General features: G+C 40.1%; 1 protein-coding gene across 1 annotated transcript in view; it reads right to left on the reverse strand.

The window, feature by feature from the left end:
- LOC124597712 (estradiol 17-beta-dehydrogenase 2-like) overlaps positions 1-16,782 on the reverse strand; it is a 115,517-nt gene that overhangs the window by 59,704 nt on the left and 39,031 nt on the right. Inside the window, exon 3 of the mRNA XM_047135955.1 lies at positions 15,409-15,621. Coding sequence (XP_046991911.1) covers positions 15,409-15,621 — 213 coding nt within the window. The remainder of the gene's footprint in view (positions 1-15,408; positions 15,622-16,782) is intronic.

A 16,782-nucleotide genomic window follows, 5' to 3' on the forward strand; every position in this document is an offset into this window, starting at 1 on the left:
CTGGCACTTGTTATTTCCATATCTGTGACTCATGTCTCTGATGTAAGATATCATTTTAGATACTATGTAAATGTCAAATACTTAGTGTGGGTGCAGGATGGTGTGAGTGTGCAGTTAGGTGGTAAGACAAGGTGGAGATAAGCATCGTTAATCATAATTGCTTCCCTTGTTCCTCCTATAATGTGTTTTGAAAATATTTGGTTTCTGATATCCAACAGGTCATTTAAGAGTTTTCTAATTTCTGTTGTTTTTGAGTGCTGCTTTACTTAAGAATGGGGTGTGTGCTATTTGCTGACACATTTTATCCAATTACTTTGACTCTTATACTTGATGTGAGTTGATGTGGTTTTAGATAGTATGCAAATGTCAAGTAGTGTGGGCGTGGGATGGTGTAAGTGAGTTGTTAGGTGGTAAGAGGAAAGGGAGATAAGTGCACCTAGTCATAATTGATTCTCTTACTCTCCCTATTGTTTTCACTGTGGAATATTTGATTTCTGATATTCACCAGGTTATTTATAAGATGTCTGTTTTCTATTATTTTTATTTGCATTTTGCTTTGTGGATGGATGAGTTGTGTGCTATTGCTCACACTTGTTATTCCCATACCTTTGACTCTTGTCCCTGATGTGAAGTGTTACAATAGTAGTTAGTTTCATGTTCCATGGATCATTTTACGTGATAAACCATGATGATTTGGAATGAGTGATTTTAAATTCACATTGCAAATGAATTTGTACATGTAGCTACATGCTGAAGATTTTTAAGTGTATTTTGCCATGCAAATGTTGTAAGTAGGCTGTTTAGGTTTTTGTATTGGTAACGCCACCTCCATATGAAAATCACTGGCTGTGCTGTGTGCAGTCTGTGGCTGGTTGGCATTGTTGTAATACTCGCCATTGTAGCATTGGGCAGTTGTCTGTTAACAGCGTGTAGCGTTGCGCAGTTGGAGGTGAGCCGCCAGCAGTGGTCGATGTGGGGAGAGAAATGGCAGAGTTTTGAAATTTGTAAGACTGGATGTCATGAACTGCTATTTATATTATGACTATTAAGGTAAATACATCATTTGTCCTCAATTAAAATCTTTCATTTGCTAACTATGCCTATCAGTAGTTACTGCCTTCAGTAGTTTGAATCTTGTATTTAGCTGGCAGTAGTGGCGCTCGCTGTATTGCAGTAGTTCGAGCAATGAAGATTTTTGTGAGGTAAGTGATTTGTGAAACGTGTAGGTTAATTTAGTCAGGGACATTCTTTTGTAGCAATTTTTGAAAGTCAGATTGCGTTGCGCTAAAAATATTGTGTGTCAGTTTAAACACAGTCATGTATAATTGTTCTAAGGGGACGTTTCATATATCGACCCTTAGCCTAGGATACCTCACTGGAATCTTCTGATTTTTTCCTTGTAGTTTGTGCAATTAGGGCAGACTTTGTTTATTGCTAGCGCGTAATTGTAGAGAGAATGTCCTTTGTAGTTGCAGTCTTTCATTGTTGTACAGTAAAACAGTTGTGGCATGCATGCAAATTTGCACCAAGTATTTCGCAGCTGCGCTTGCACTTAACTAGATATTATTTTCAGTGCTATGTTAATGTGTTCTCTAATTTTTGCTCTTCAAATTGTGTTTTTCTGTGTTGTCGTGTGAAATATTGTGACAATAATTGCGTGTGAAAAACGTAATACTAGGCTCCAAAGTAAACTGAGAAATGACTGTGAAGATGAAAGCAGTGTGTTAGCGCCACCATGTAATGAATTAACTAATGTTCAACACAGTAATTTGGTAATTGTGCATAGGGAAATGGAGCGGGCGGAAAACAATGGCGTAGGTAGTGAAACAATTAGTGAACAGGGAAGCATTATCGATCGATCGCTCGGCAACAGCTCGCCTCAGGAATCCGAAATGACAGGACACAATTTTGCAAATACTGTAGATTCAGGTTTTGTGTCCTCACCGTTTTCTCAAATAAGTCAAGACACATTTTCTGCTTGTCAAAATGTTAATGTTTCCGGTGCAAATGCACTGCCGAAAAGTGTAGAGGAACAGATTCCAGACACTAATGCATTGTTATTACAGCTAATGCAACTAATGGAACAAAATCAGAGACAAACACAGCAAAAGCTTCAAAAGTTAGACACAATGGAACAACACCAGAGACAAACACAGCAAAAGCTTCAAAAGTTAGACACAATGGAACAAAATCTTCAAAAGTTAGACACAATGGAACAACACCAGAGACAAACACAGCAACAGTTAGACGCAATGGAACAAAATCTTCAGACCATGCTGGAACAAACACGTGAAGATTTAACTACTGAGTTACATAAAATCGAATCGAAATGTCAAAAAGTCTGTAACGACGTAAAAACACAAATTTGTGAGCATTTTCAACCTATTTTTTCGCGGCATGAAAATGCATTACAGAATCACGAAGCAGCCATAAAAGAACTGCAAACCATTGTTCATGAAAATCATGAGACCTTGTGGGCTAAAATTGACTCAGTTGCATCTACCGATTCGATTACGCAACTTGCAAACACTCAGGAAAACTTAAAGGACACAGTAGATTCGATTTCAACACAAATGGACACTCTGAAACTTGGTTCAGAAAAACACACTGAGGAAATGTGTTCACTATCGGGGAAAGTAGCCGAACTTTCGGATCAGTTCACTAGCTTATGCACAAAGGTAGATGATAATCTGAATGACACAAAACCGGTAGTCTTTAATGACACAGAAGAGTGCGAACAAATTAGGAAATTCAAACAAAATCAGAATCAAATTAATACGCAACACGAAAGAGAAATCCGGGAAGTACAAGATCAGCTGACACAGGTAATACAAGAATTACGTATTTCAGAGGACACTCGCGCCCCAATACGGGAAGAGGGACATAGAAATACGGAACAGCCACAAAATAATAACACAGCGCATTTCGGAAATTATGAAAGAAATTGGCAAGGTGCACCGGATTTTGAGATGGAACCGCCGAAACGACGCAACAATGACCGACATGCGACTCGCCGGAATGATGATTTTGAATATAAGCTGTTTATTACTACACGTAAGTTTAAAACATTTAAGAATTCTGACAACGACATTCATCCACAAGCGTGGCTCCATCAATTCCCTCATTGTTTTCCTCCCAACTGGTCATTAGAGCATAGATTAGAATTTATGTGTGGCTACTTAGAGAATGAACCAGCTGTAAGAATGCGATCGGTCATTCACGATTGTCACAGTGAAGGAGAATTTTATCATGCCTTCCTCTCAGCATATTTGTCTCAAGCTACACAAGACCGAGTAAAATATAGCATCATAATGATGAAACATTTCGAACAATCTGAATTTTCCAGTCTTGTCAAATATTTTGAAGACATGTTGCATAAGAATCAATATCTTTCAAACCCATACAGCCATTTAGAACTCATCCGCATTTGCTTAATGAAACTGCCTGAACATTTAAGAAATATTATTTTGGCAGGGCATTGCAAAGACGACATTGAAGCTTTTCAGGGACTCTTACAAGAATTAGAAATTGACACAGACAGTCGTGGGATGCGAAAACAGGAAAACAATCACTACAGGTCAAATCCGTCACAATTCCGTGACGACAGAAACAATAACTGGACACGACAAGTCTATTCTTACAACGCAAATCGTGACCAAAACAGACACCACCCATATGACAACCACTGGCAGAGTAATAATAGTTACAGAGAAAGATCGCACTTCCGTAATATCGAATATGTCAGAGATAACCATAGAAACAGACAATATGGAAACCAAAGCAATTATTATCAAGGGAGATGGAATAACTTCAGACGCAACGGTCCACCACACAGTTACGATTCCGGGAGAAATTCTCCACCACATGACTGACAAACAAGAAACTATGTAAACTACCGACAAAACGACAGACCCGAATTCCATCAGAACTGGCGAGCTTCAAACAGGGCAGGGCCTTCTCGTCAAGGTTAATTTGTAGAAGTTAGGTCTCCTAATCCCAATAACGACGCACGCCAACAAAGAGTTAGCAGACAATGACTCGCACCGCAGGCAGCCACGTGCGCCGGCTGTCTCAGAGAAAAATAACATAGACGCTAACGTTGAGAAAAATTCCAGTATTCTTTACCGACATATACCGCATGATAATTGCATTGAAGTTGAAACTCTGCGTACTAGGAAGAGTAAAGGATTACACCACTTTTCACATGTAAAACCGTTTATTGGGAGATAATATGTTTTTTAACTTAATTTTTGCTACAAAATTTTTCACTTTACATTACTAGTATGCTTTGTCAGACTTAGAATCTGTTAAGATGCAACAATGTTTGAAGTTAAATATCCAGTCAAGAACCAAGAGAACTTATTTAAACAGAAATTACGAATGCATTGTTATTGTGAACAGACGACACAGTGTTATTGTGTGTGTACATTCTTGCTTGTGAGTTGCACGATTACGTAACGACTATAAGGCTCACATACTTAGAACATATACTGGTACTGCTAATGAGATTTTAATGCAACATTTTAGTTTACTTGAAAATACATTCTGGATTTAAAGTACTTTCTGTGAGATACCAGACGACACAGTGGTTAGTTTATGTGACAACTACACGGTTTTATCATGACGCTACTAATAAGTGACAATTTACAATGTTGCTTTTGCGGTGTTTCTGTTTTAATTCTGCACAGTTTTTCTGCATTATTCTGGAAAGTAAAACATGTTTTAGTAGTAACTTTTGTGGTATGGCAACAATGAGACAGCCTTTTTCGTGGCACAACAATACGTTACTGTACAGTACTTTCTTCATCACGCCAATAAGCATAATAACTACGATATCTATACGCAAAGCATTTCACTTTTGTTTATCGTGAGGTAAGTACATTGACTTCTGCAGAACTTAGCTTTCGGAGGACGATAACTACGACACTTCCACAGAGATTATGTTGCAACACGATGCACAGTTTAGCGCTACAGTACACGTATTTGAGTGATTAATTTTGTACTTAAACATTTATTTTTAAAGATTTTTGAATTACAAAGAAAGTTTTCTGTGATACGTTTCATTCCATTGCTGTAATCTGTAACACCTGAGGGTATAATTACATTAATCCTCAGGGGGGTACACGCTTACTTTGTGTATCATGTGTTTGGCAAGCACAAAGAGCCCTAGCTAATATGGTATTTGCTTACACAACTTTACACATCGGTACCATATTTCTCTAACACATAATTACACAGCTATCTGATCATTTAACTGAGAGAGACAAACTTTTTTACTACGGCAGTAACAGATGTTTATGTAATTACACAGTTGGATAATTTCATACTTACGAAATTGTATTTTGTCTGTACTTTGTGAACTGTTCATATTTTTTCGGACCCATTGTGATATTATGAGAGCTTTGAATGATATATTTGGTATGGGATCATGATTTTAAAGTAAGTTTGAGGTAGATGACACTATTGAAATGAGCAGAGAATTTTTTTTAGGTTTTGAAATTATTGGAGGAATCTACGACGATTTTGAGAGTTGACTGAGGTGTTATGATGTTATTATTACGATGACTATGTGTATTATGCTGTTGCGGTATGTTTATGATCAATAACCTGATGCTATATGAGTTATTTGAGTATGCTACATATCTGTTATGATGAAATATTGAAGAAGTGTCGACGAATAAGGTAAGGAATAATGAGTAGTGGTTAGGGGCGCTTGTTTGTGAAAAAGGTTGTGGGAAACCAAGAATCGTACTTTAAGAGTTATAAAATGTATGTAAATGCGTGAATGTATTACAATGCCGCCAAAAATTTTTTGGACTCTGTTATATCAATAGGATTTTGTTTCTACAGATTTGTAAGGCAAATTCTTGATCTGTGAAGTATTTTTATACGTGACTGTCACTGTAGCGGAAACTGCTGTCGTAAATATTTCCGTAAGAAAGTTAAGTGACCACCTGCACGTAATGCGTCGTGGGCACCCAGCTGTGTCAGACGCCTGCAGAAAAAGCCATTAGTGTGTGCCGTTTCAGAGGCACAGGTAGAAAAAAAAGAGGAGGCCATTCTCCTCGCTATTGACATTCCTTTGTAGAAAGCATCGCAAATACGACACACTCAAACTTGAAAACATATGATTATACTGTGGAACTCTTTAATTTATGATATTTACTAAAATGCCTAATGAAACGATGAGAAACATTTCACGGCTATTGTCTTTCAAGTTGAGAGAAATGCCATATGGCTTGCTTTATGTATTTATTTACTCATTTTGTTTAATATCTAGTTTCTAGCTGCACTGCAGCATTGGTTAAAATAAAATTTAATAGATGTACTAATATAAATATTTTATGCCTACAGTTGTTGTTGTTGTTGTGGTCTTCAGTCCTGAGACTGGTTTGATGCAGCTCTCCATGCTACTCTATCCTGTGCAAGCTTTTTCATCTCCCAGTACCTACTGCAACCTACATCCTTCTGAATCTGCTTAGTGTATTCATCTCTTGGTCTCCCTCTACGATTTTTACCCTCCACGCTGCCCTCCAATACTAAATTGGTGATCCCTTGATGCCTCAGAACATGTCCTACCAACCGATCCCTTCTTCTGGTCAAGTTGTGCCACAAACTTCTCTCCTCCCCAATCCTATTCAATACTTCCTCATTAGTTATGTGATCTACCCATCTAATCTTCAGCATTCTTCTGTAGCACCACATTTCGAAAGCTTCTATTCTCTTCTTGTCCAAACTATTTATCGTCCATGTTTCACTTCCATACATGGCTACACTCCATACGAATACTTTCAGAAATGACTTCCTGACACTTAAATCTATACTGGATGTTAACAAATTTCTCTTCTTCAGAAACGCTTTCCTTGCCATTGCCAGCCTACAGATCCAGTAAATAATTTTATGATCTATTCAAAAAAAAAACGAAGGAGCATAAAAAGACATTTCCCTTCACAGGAATTGCATACGGAATTTTCTTTTCAACTACTTGGTAATTTTTTTGGTAGAATAACTTCTTGTGGTGCACCACTTTAATTACATAGACATTAAGATGTGAATATACATTTCCCTTGCCTGCATTGCTGTCTTTAGTGTAATATTTTTTCTGCTTGAGCTATGTGATGTTCAGATATAAGTTATTGCATTTGCTGCTGCTGTTTGCCAGGCATAGTGCTACTAAATTTCACTTTGTATTACTCTGTTAAGCTAGTTTTACTACTGATTTATTTTTCTTGTTGCTGCACATTGGCTCATATTAGTTGTAATGTTGCATTGCTTGGTGATTTAGATTTACTGTAGCTTCCTTTGCAATTTTCCATTTTTTTTGTCATTGCTGTTTGTGTTAATTGTTTTGTGCTGCTGCATTGCCTCGTCCCTTAGTTTAGCATCTGAGCTCAGTAGATTTAAGTTAGCTTAAGAGGGGGTAGCCTATAAGAGAATGAGTTGCGATGAATTTGATGAAATGCACTGAGAGGCTATACGAGAAAAGTACAGAAAGCAGGTATAGATAGGACTTTTGGAAATAATGAAGAATGAAGGGAGATATCCGAGAAGTAAAGAAAGTTTTGTTTGCAAAATACTGCAGTAAAACAAACCCTGTCCTTTCCATGTGTTATCCCACTATGTGTTTGTGTACCCTTGTGTATTTATGTTCTTCCTGTCTTTATATGTTTATCTGATAAGACTTATGTTGTAGAATTTTTCTAATACTCAGCTACATGAACTATGATGAGGAATACTGTTATCCTCAAATATAATTTGCATTAATAATATGTTATTTACTTTGTAAAGATGTTAGACATTATTAATTCTGTTCTGCTTTAATGCTCATGAGTGAAGTTGATGTTTCAATAATTATTCTGATCTGTTATGTATTTACTTATGTCATAATTCCTGTAACACTGATGTATATGTTTATTTCTATTCTTCTGTAAAGCCCCTATTACTACAAATGTTATCTGTATTATTATGTTTTTAATGATGTATTTTGTACCATTGTTATTGTGCTCTTATGTCATAAAATTGTAATTGATACCAGTTCATCATATTATTAACTTGTAAGTTACATTTCACTGCACACGTTCCTGTTGGTCATAGTATATGGACAATATGTGAGAAGTAGGGACTGTTAGTGTTTGCACGTGTTAATAATTCAGCAAGGGTCTGGATAACAGCATTGCTGGTTCTAAGGACAATTCCAAAAACTATGTGAGTGCACAACTGGTGGTTTATGGACTTGCTATATTCTCCGCAAGACTCTTCGATGGTGATTGTGCACCTGCACAGACGCAGCAGATGGCTGCTGGCCATCTCTACAAGGATTACAGTGGGTCTACACCTTTGATGATTCATCAATACCATTATTTCTACAACTACTGCAGTGGGTCTGCACCTCTGGTGACCCACCAATACCGTAATCTCTACCAGGACTACAGTGGGTCTGTTCTGTGATGACCTACCTACCAATATCCTTCACCTTCGACTGACTCTGCTGTGGGTTTGCTCTGTTGTGGCCCTTTACCTGTCTGCATGTCAAGAGTCAGCACTGTCTTTCTGTTGGAAGGACAACACTACTTCTTCAAGACTGCATGGAAATCCACTAATTCCATGTGCATTTTCTTTTACTGCTCAGACGTTGAGAAAAACACTGCTATTTTACTGTGATGAACGATCAGGACTGTCTTTATGGACCGTGAGAAAATGTTAGCTTTTGACCAACAATTGTATCAATAAGTGTGTGCATTTGATTTCTTTGTTATTGTAATTATAATTATGGAAATTTTTTAACAAATATGCATTGGCCAGTGCCCAAAACAATTTGTAAAATTTTTGTGGGGAGCATGGGGGCTATGTAAGTAGGTTGTTTAGGTTTTTGTATTGGTAACGCCACGTCTGTATGAAAATCACTGGCTGTGCTGTGTGCAGTCTGTGGTTGGTTGGCATTGTTGTAATACTCGCCATTGTAGCATTGGGCAGTTGTCTGTTAACAGCGTGTAGCGTTGCGCAGTTGGAGGTGAGCTGCCAGCAGTGGTGGATGTGGGGAGAGAAATGGCAGAGTTTTGAAATTTGTAAGAGTGGATGTTATGAACTGCTATATATATTATGACTATTAAGGTAAATACATCATTTGTTCTCTATCAAAATCTTTCATTTGCTAACTATGCCTATCAGTAGTTAGTGCCTTCCGTAGTTTGAATCTTTTATTTAGCTGGCAGTAGTGGCGCTCGCTGTATTGCAGTAGTTCGAGTAACCAAGATTTTTGTGAGGTAAGCGATTTGTGAAACGCATATGTTAATGTTAGTCAGGGCCATTTTTTTGTAGGGATTTTTGAAAGTCAGATTGCGTTGCGCTGAAAACATTGTGTGTCAGTTTAAGCCCAGTCACGTGTATAAATTGTTCAAGGGGGACGTTTCAATGTGAAATGAGCTGTTCCATTCTTGTGATCTGAGATATTGTTTGCCTTTCAGTGGAATATTCTGCTGGTCATATGCACCACTTTTCATTTTGATATTTGAACTAGTAAATTCCTAGATTCCTATTTGTTTAATATGTACTTTTTCTTAGTTCTGGTGTCTTTTTGTGCTGCATTGTGTGTCTTCCGAATATGTTACTCACTGTGTACTCACACTCATATTTAGATGGGTATTTTTCTGATATATTGCATACTTTGTTAATTAAAAAATAAAGTTGTTTCATCCCTCCAACAATCTGCTTGTAGTTTTCCACTGAAAGCAGCACACTCTTGTTTTACATTCAGGATGCAGTGATAGCAACTTTACTGTCTCTAAGATGGCTCTCAATCATGTTGCTCATTATCTGCACAGCATTCTTTGCCACATTGCCATTTTGTAGATAGATATGCAAATGTGATGTAGTTTGAATAATTATTACCATCTGTCCTTACATGAACTATTAAGAGGCCGTGGCATCAGTCGTTATGTCTATGAAACGAACATAGTAAATGAAAACAAGGTTATATTCATGAAGACTGCTACTTTGTAACTCTGTGCAATGTTTCCATAAATGAAATGGAGAATGAATGCTTTCATTGTTAGAGCAATGCTGGGGTATTTCATGCAATTCATAGATACTTCTGTATGTTTTGGTTGTGTTCATAGATTTAGTGAGCGTTATCAGTAATAATTTTTCCATTTTTATTGTTTACAATTTACTTCAAACCATATATTTGAAATATGTGATGGATGTATATTATTATTTGTTGAACAACGTTTAGGTGTGCAAGCTGTATATTCTACAATTTTGTTTGTGTCAATGTTACGAGAATAAAACCGTGTCGGTGTAAATCAAAACTTTGGTGCAATTGAAGGGGTCGCTGTAAGAAAATGCTAGCCATCTATCAAGGATGAAACTGAAATTTATCTGTTGTTTCCCAACACAAAGCGTTGTGGTATGTAGTAGTTTCATGTGTACTGTCAGAATGCACTGCCTACTCTGTTTATGTCCTTGTCTTTAAAATTAACGAAACATGTGACATACATAACTCAAAATGTGCTGTAGTTAACTTGCACTTTCTTCCGCCATCTGCTTCAGTGTGCATGTTATTTTATACCTGACGTGCCTTAGAAGAAAAAGAAAATGCCGTAAGTCTCAGTAATGTGATTTCTTACAGCTCGACAGCTTTTAATGCCTTCTAAAATTTTGTTAAGCGCAAAAAATTTTCATGATACTATATCTGACGCAGCTGAAAACAGTAAATGCTTCCCATTTTTCCCCGAGATAACAAATCTCCTCGCAGTAATTTCATTTGTAATCAAGTTCGACCGTCTTAACGTCTTTTACTGTCTTATATATATCCGTTTCTAAAACGGTGTTAGCACAACGATTTGCCGAAAGGCGGGGTTGACGCTAAGTGCCTCGCCTGAATTGTGTGACGTCATAGTTGAGTTGTGAAGGCTTGTCGTTTAGGTGGCGTTGGTGTTGTCCCACATCCACAGTCGCTGTGTGCACAGTCACATACACTGCAGTATGGCACACAGAAGACGCCTACCGATTCTCTGCGGTGGAGCGCCATAGGGAGAATGGAAGCAGGACATTCGCAAACTGGTGCGGTCCGATGGCTAAAAGTGGATCTTTCTATTGTTTCTCGGAATTGGTGACAGTTTATAGAGACCGAAACTTTGTCCCAAAGACCAGGGCAGGGCCGACGACGTGTAACATCAGAAACCTGTACTTGGTTGTATGTGCACAACGGTACTGCCTAAGTACCAATTGGCATCTTACCTTGCAGCATCCACTGGACGTGTTATATCGAGGCAAACGGTAGAGTGCCCTGGTGTATGTGTTCCTGTAACGTGTCTTAAGAAAAGGGAACCTTTACGATGGAGCCGACGACATACCACCTGGGTGGTAGAACAGTGGGCCAGTGTTCTTTTCACAGCTAAGTCTCTATTTTGTCTGAAAAGTGATTCTCGACGGATTCGCATCTGGAGGGAGCGTGGAACACGACTTCGGGGCCCAGACATTGAGGAAAGAGACCGATATCGAGGATGATCCCTAATGGTGTGGGCAGAGATCGAGGACGATCCCTAACGGTGTGGGCAGAGATTATGTTGACCTCTCGAACACGTCAGCATGAAATTTTGTGGGTGAATCAGCAAGGTTTAACTGCTGTCAGGTATCGTGACGAGATCATGGGACCTCATGTGCGGTTGTTGCGAGTTACTGTGGGCGCAGACATGACCCAGGGAACCACTACAACGTACACTTCTAAATAACGGTGTATTTGCACAAAACATGCAACAGTGTCCATACATTTTAATGTGAGGTGGACATGTTACACCGTCAACAAAATAAGGTGCTTTAGAAATCATATAAATTTTACAGTGTGGTAGTATACGTTGTAGTGATTCACTATGCCAAGTACCAACAAATTTGTGCAAACAAAGCTCTCAAATGTGCCAAATATATTCATTAAACGCAATTTCATAAAACTGAACACAAATTTTAAACCCACTTTGCCAAAATGAGCAACGGCCGAAATTCGACATTGTCAGCAAACACATTCTTCGCCATGGAATTCGTTCATTTAGTTTAATTTTTCCGCCAGCGTGAATTGCATCACAAACTATTTCCTTAATCATTGGAACATTGGCACTGTTGGTATATAAACAACATTCTGGTAACTGATACGCTCTTAACACTGACTTCATTCTGTCAATTCTAAAATTACATACAATATCTTCTTCTATGAGATATGGCACACCAAGTTCAAATGCATCAGTAGCATTATCTTGTCGACCACAGAAGACACCACGTGCAAGTTTTATACAAAGACTCCATTATTGAAAAGTGTAATTACTGTAGCAGATTCTTGGTTGAACAGTGTAGAGCTTCCATTAGAAGCGCACGACATTATGTGAAAACGAGAATTTGACGTCCCTTATATACTTCATATTTTATGTTGTTGCTAGGGCACATCCTTATCTGCCACTGCATAACATTCACATTTCAAAATTCCTGCACGTGCCAACCTTTTGCTGGCGTGGATGCTTGCCCAGATAATGTCCTAACCGGACTATTATCTCAGTGGGACAGTGACGTCGCCATGCTGACCTCAGTTGACCCCGGTCAACGACCTTGGGTGTCGAAACATGAAACATGGCACTGCGTGCAATTTCGTTTCATGACACCCAAGGCACGCCATATTTATAGGGTTTCCAGGCCCAACACAATCACTACCTGGTAACGTTAAGCCCTTATTTTTCACTCTTTCAATTAATTTCGTTGTCCTGTATGCTACTCCAGCACCAACTGAAGCTGTTACACCAGCAGCGCCAGCTATTTGTGCAGTTGATAACGACGATAATGCTGGACCTCATACAACACAGGCGGTTGAACTTTTCTTGGAAATGGAAGACACAGAACACATGGCGTGGGCTGCTCCCTCTCCCTGTTTGAATCCCGTAGAGTATGCCTGGCATGCACTAGGCAGCACCACGTCAGCATCCACCTACAGGTCTCCACGACTTGCGAGCAGCTGTGTGGGAAGATGTGTGTTCTTGCCTCAACATGAGATTGATGTCATTATTCACAGCATGCCTCATTGTCGTCATGCCAGAGGTGCTCACACCCCATACTGAGTACATTCAACAGTTGTCGGAATGTGCGTGCAAATCCGTGAAGTTAGAAACAACTAAGAACATTTTTGTCTACCGTTATGAGTGTTGCAGTTGTTTACATTCTGTATCCTTTACATTGTTTCTACTTTACTATCATCTGTTTATTCTGTTTTGTGGCAAAATAAAAGCAACCTTGCAAATTTCCGGATGTTGGTTTAAATTTGGACACCAGTTTATTTCAGGGTGGCCTTTTTTAGCTGGCCTGTATAGTGTCCTCACTGCGTCACAAGCCTGCAACGCCGGCCGTTGTGGCCGAGCGGTTCAAGGCGCTTCCGTCTGGAACCGCGCGACTGCTACGGTCGCAGGTTCGAATCCTGCCTCTGGCATGGATGTGTGTGATGTCCTTAGGTTAGTCAGGCTTAAGTAACGTATTTACTCGAATCTAAGCCGCACTCGAATCTAAGCCGCACCTGAAAAATGAGACTCGAAAGCAAGGGAAATAAAATTCCCCGAATCTAAGGTGCACCTGAAATTTCAGACTCGAAATTCAAGGGGAGAGAAAAGTTTTAGACCGCACCTCCAAAACGGAACAAAGTTGGTCCATTGTAACATGAGACACAATTTAGGTCGAATGGATGAAGATACAGCTACAGTAGTTTGGTTCGAGTCGTAAGCTTAACATTTAAGCTTTACCAAGTAGCCATTGGTATGTGTCAGGCGCTCAGTCCGTATTTATACGGGTACCCTTCGTTTTTCACATGTTTTGTCTGGTTTGAATCGATTGCTTATTTTGCTGTAATCTGATCAGTGGCGTTCTCTAACATATAGGTGTTTACGTCACTCTAAACTGAAAATGCATTATTGTACTGTGTTATGCATTGTTTGTCACATTCTGATAATGAGTGATTACGACCTGTCGCCGTTCGAGGCATGGCTTGCTTTTGTAAGCGCTACCGCCGCTTACAATAAAAAGAAGAGAGGAATTGTCTCATAAGCGAAACAATGACAAGTGACTGTTATTTGTTGTTACTTACACTGCTGCTTTCTTTGATAATGATCAACAAGAACCAAATAATAGACTGCATATGATAGATGTTCTGAACGAGAGTTTAGCGAAAATTTTTCTCCGTTTGAAAATCTTTGCAGACTCTTCTTTATTATACAACATTCTGTACGGAAATTGGAGTCATCTTAGATTTAAAAATCCAGTCAGTAGCCGTGCTTCATTTCTGACTGTATCACTATTCAGCATAAGAATAATACGAATATAAACATGACATGATGCGTATATTCTTCCGCGCTTGCTGTTGTCTCACTCTAGTTTCGTAGTTTATTATGCAGACAGGATTTAAATGAGATAGCAGCAAACAAGAAAGAATACATGGCATAAGCCCGCATCTCGTGGTCGTGCGGTAGCGTTCTCGCTTCCCACGCCCGGGTTCCCGGGTTCGATTCCCGGCGGGGTCAGGGATTTTCTCTGCCTCGTGATGGCTGGGTGTTGTGTGCTGTCCTTAGGTTAGTTAGGTTTAAGTAGTTCTAAGTTCTAGGGGACTGATGACCATAGCTGTTAAGTCCCATAGTGCTCAGAGCCATTTGAACCATTTTGAACATGGCATAATGTTTACATTCGTCTACCTTTTCTTTTAATTTATTTACTGGCGCAGAGGTTTTGGGGCCAGTATTTATCTTTGAGTCTGCACAAGCATGCCTGTGTAGCGCTACATATATTCGACGGCAGAAGTTAGTTGTGGCGGCACCTACCAAAATTCTTCAGAACTTCCGTTTACTCTGCACTCGATTCTAAGCCGCAGGCGGTTTTTTGGATTACAAAAAGCGGAAAAAAGTGCCCCTTAGATTCGAGTAAATACGGTAGTTCTAAGTTCTAAGGGACTGATGACCTGAGATGTTCGAGTCCCATAGTGGTCAGAGCCATTTGAACCATATTTGAGCCTGCAACGCCACCAGTCGGCGCTGGGGAGTGGTCATTGTTCAAATGGCTCTAAGCACCATGGGAATTAACATCTGAGGTCATCAGTCCCACAGAACTTAGAACTACTTAAACCTAACTAACCTAAGGACATCACACGCATCCATGTCCGAGGCAGGATTCGAACCTGCGACCATAGCGGTCGCGCAATTCCAGACTGAAGCGCCTAGAACTGCCCGGCCACATCGGCCGGCGATCATGGTAATATTCGGCCCATCAGTGTACAAGTTCGAGAAAGGAACTATTAATCCATTTTCACATTCTACAGTTTGTCGAACAAGCTTGACTGCGCTCCGCGAGCTCCACGTAGAGAGACTGGTGTTGAAGGCGGCAGCAGAGACGTACCTCGTCCGTCCAGGCTGTCGCGGATGCTGGAGACGGCGTCGCGCACCTGCTGCTCCGAGGTGACGTCCAGCGGCAGGACGCGCAGCCTGGAGGAGCACTGCTGGACCAGCCGCTGGGCTCCGGGGCCCTCCGGGAAGAGGCAGCCCGCCACCACGGGCACACCCAGCGAGTCCAGCCGCCGCGCCAGGGCCTCGCCGAAGCCAGAGTCGCAACCTGGAAAACGTGGCCACCGTCTCTCATCTAAATCCAGCCTTCGTCTACTTACCCAGATGACGTTTTTGGTGAGCGTCCGTGCTGCAACAATTAAATAATGAGACTTTGCCTAGAAACGTAATTAATTGTGAACAAAGTTACTACAGGGAAGTCCACCTGTTGCATTTTATTTAACAGAGATTTACAATCCCTCTGCAGGGTGCGGGCTGGCAGTGGCATCTGTGGAGAGTACTTTCTGTACCACTGTCACTCCCTTCACCCCTCCTTCCACCTGCCTCCCCCCCTCTTTCCTGCTTCAATCAGCTATATTCTACGACAAAAATGATTACTGGTAATCTTCTGTGTGAGCTCGAGTCTCTCTAATTTTATGTTCTTAGCCTTTTCGGGAGACATTTGTAGGACGAACCAATACAGTTTGGTTGACTCTTTCATGAATGTACGCTTTAGAAATTTTAAGACGCAGTCCCCGCTGGCTTTATGTGAAAACAATACGCTACGTAATATAACGATTAGACGCACAAGCGCCCTGCATATGTGGTGTACGTCGAAAAATAGTTGAAGCGACTTAAGTGATTCACACTGGGGCGACAGCAACACGGACTTGGGGGACTGATGACCTTAGCTGTTTAGTCCCCCTTAAATATCCCAACAACCACCACCACCAGCACCACGGACAACGACTCTTGTCTACATCGTATCGCCGGCGCAACAGGTAATGCTGGTGGCTCCACGCAACTACGTCATAGGGTACAAATTTCGAGTCATTAGAAGTCCCTTGAAAAAAATTTTTTTACATCAACGAAGCAAAGCTACATCCTTCTCTTTAATCTCCGTTGATCCGTCATGGACTGGGGACATCAGTTGGTTAAATAATTGTCAATATTGATAATATTCTCCAACAGTCGTGTAACTAAGATGTTATTTTATTTTATTTTCACGACAACCACCTTCGCCATTCCACTATGCCACCTTCATGCCCCATAAGCATCTCTCAAAATACACTACTGGCCATTAAAATTGCTACACCAAGAAGAAGTGCAGATGATAAACGGGTATTCATTGGACAAGTATATTATACTACAACTGACATGTCATTACATTTTCATACAATTTGGGTGCATAGATCCTGAGAAGTCAGTACCCAGAACAACCACCTCTGGG

The sequence above is a fragment of the Schistocerca americana genome, chromosome 1 (assembly GCF_021461395.2).
Source record: "Schistocerca americana isolate TAMUIC-IGC-003095 chromosome 1, iqSchAmer2.1, whole genome shotgun sequence".
Taxonomy (NCBI): domain Eukaryota; kingdom Metazoa; phylum Arthropoda; class Insecta; order Orthoptera; family Acrididae; genus Schistocerca; species Schistocerca americana.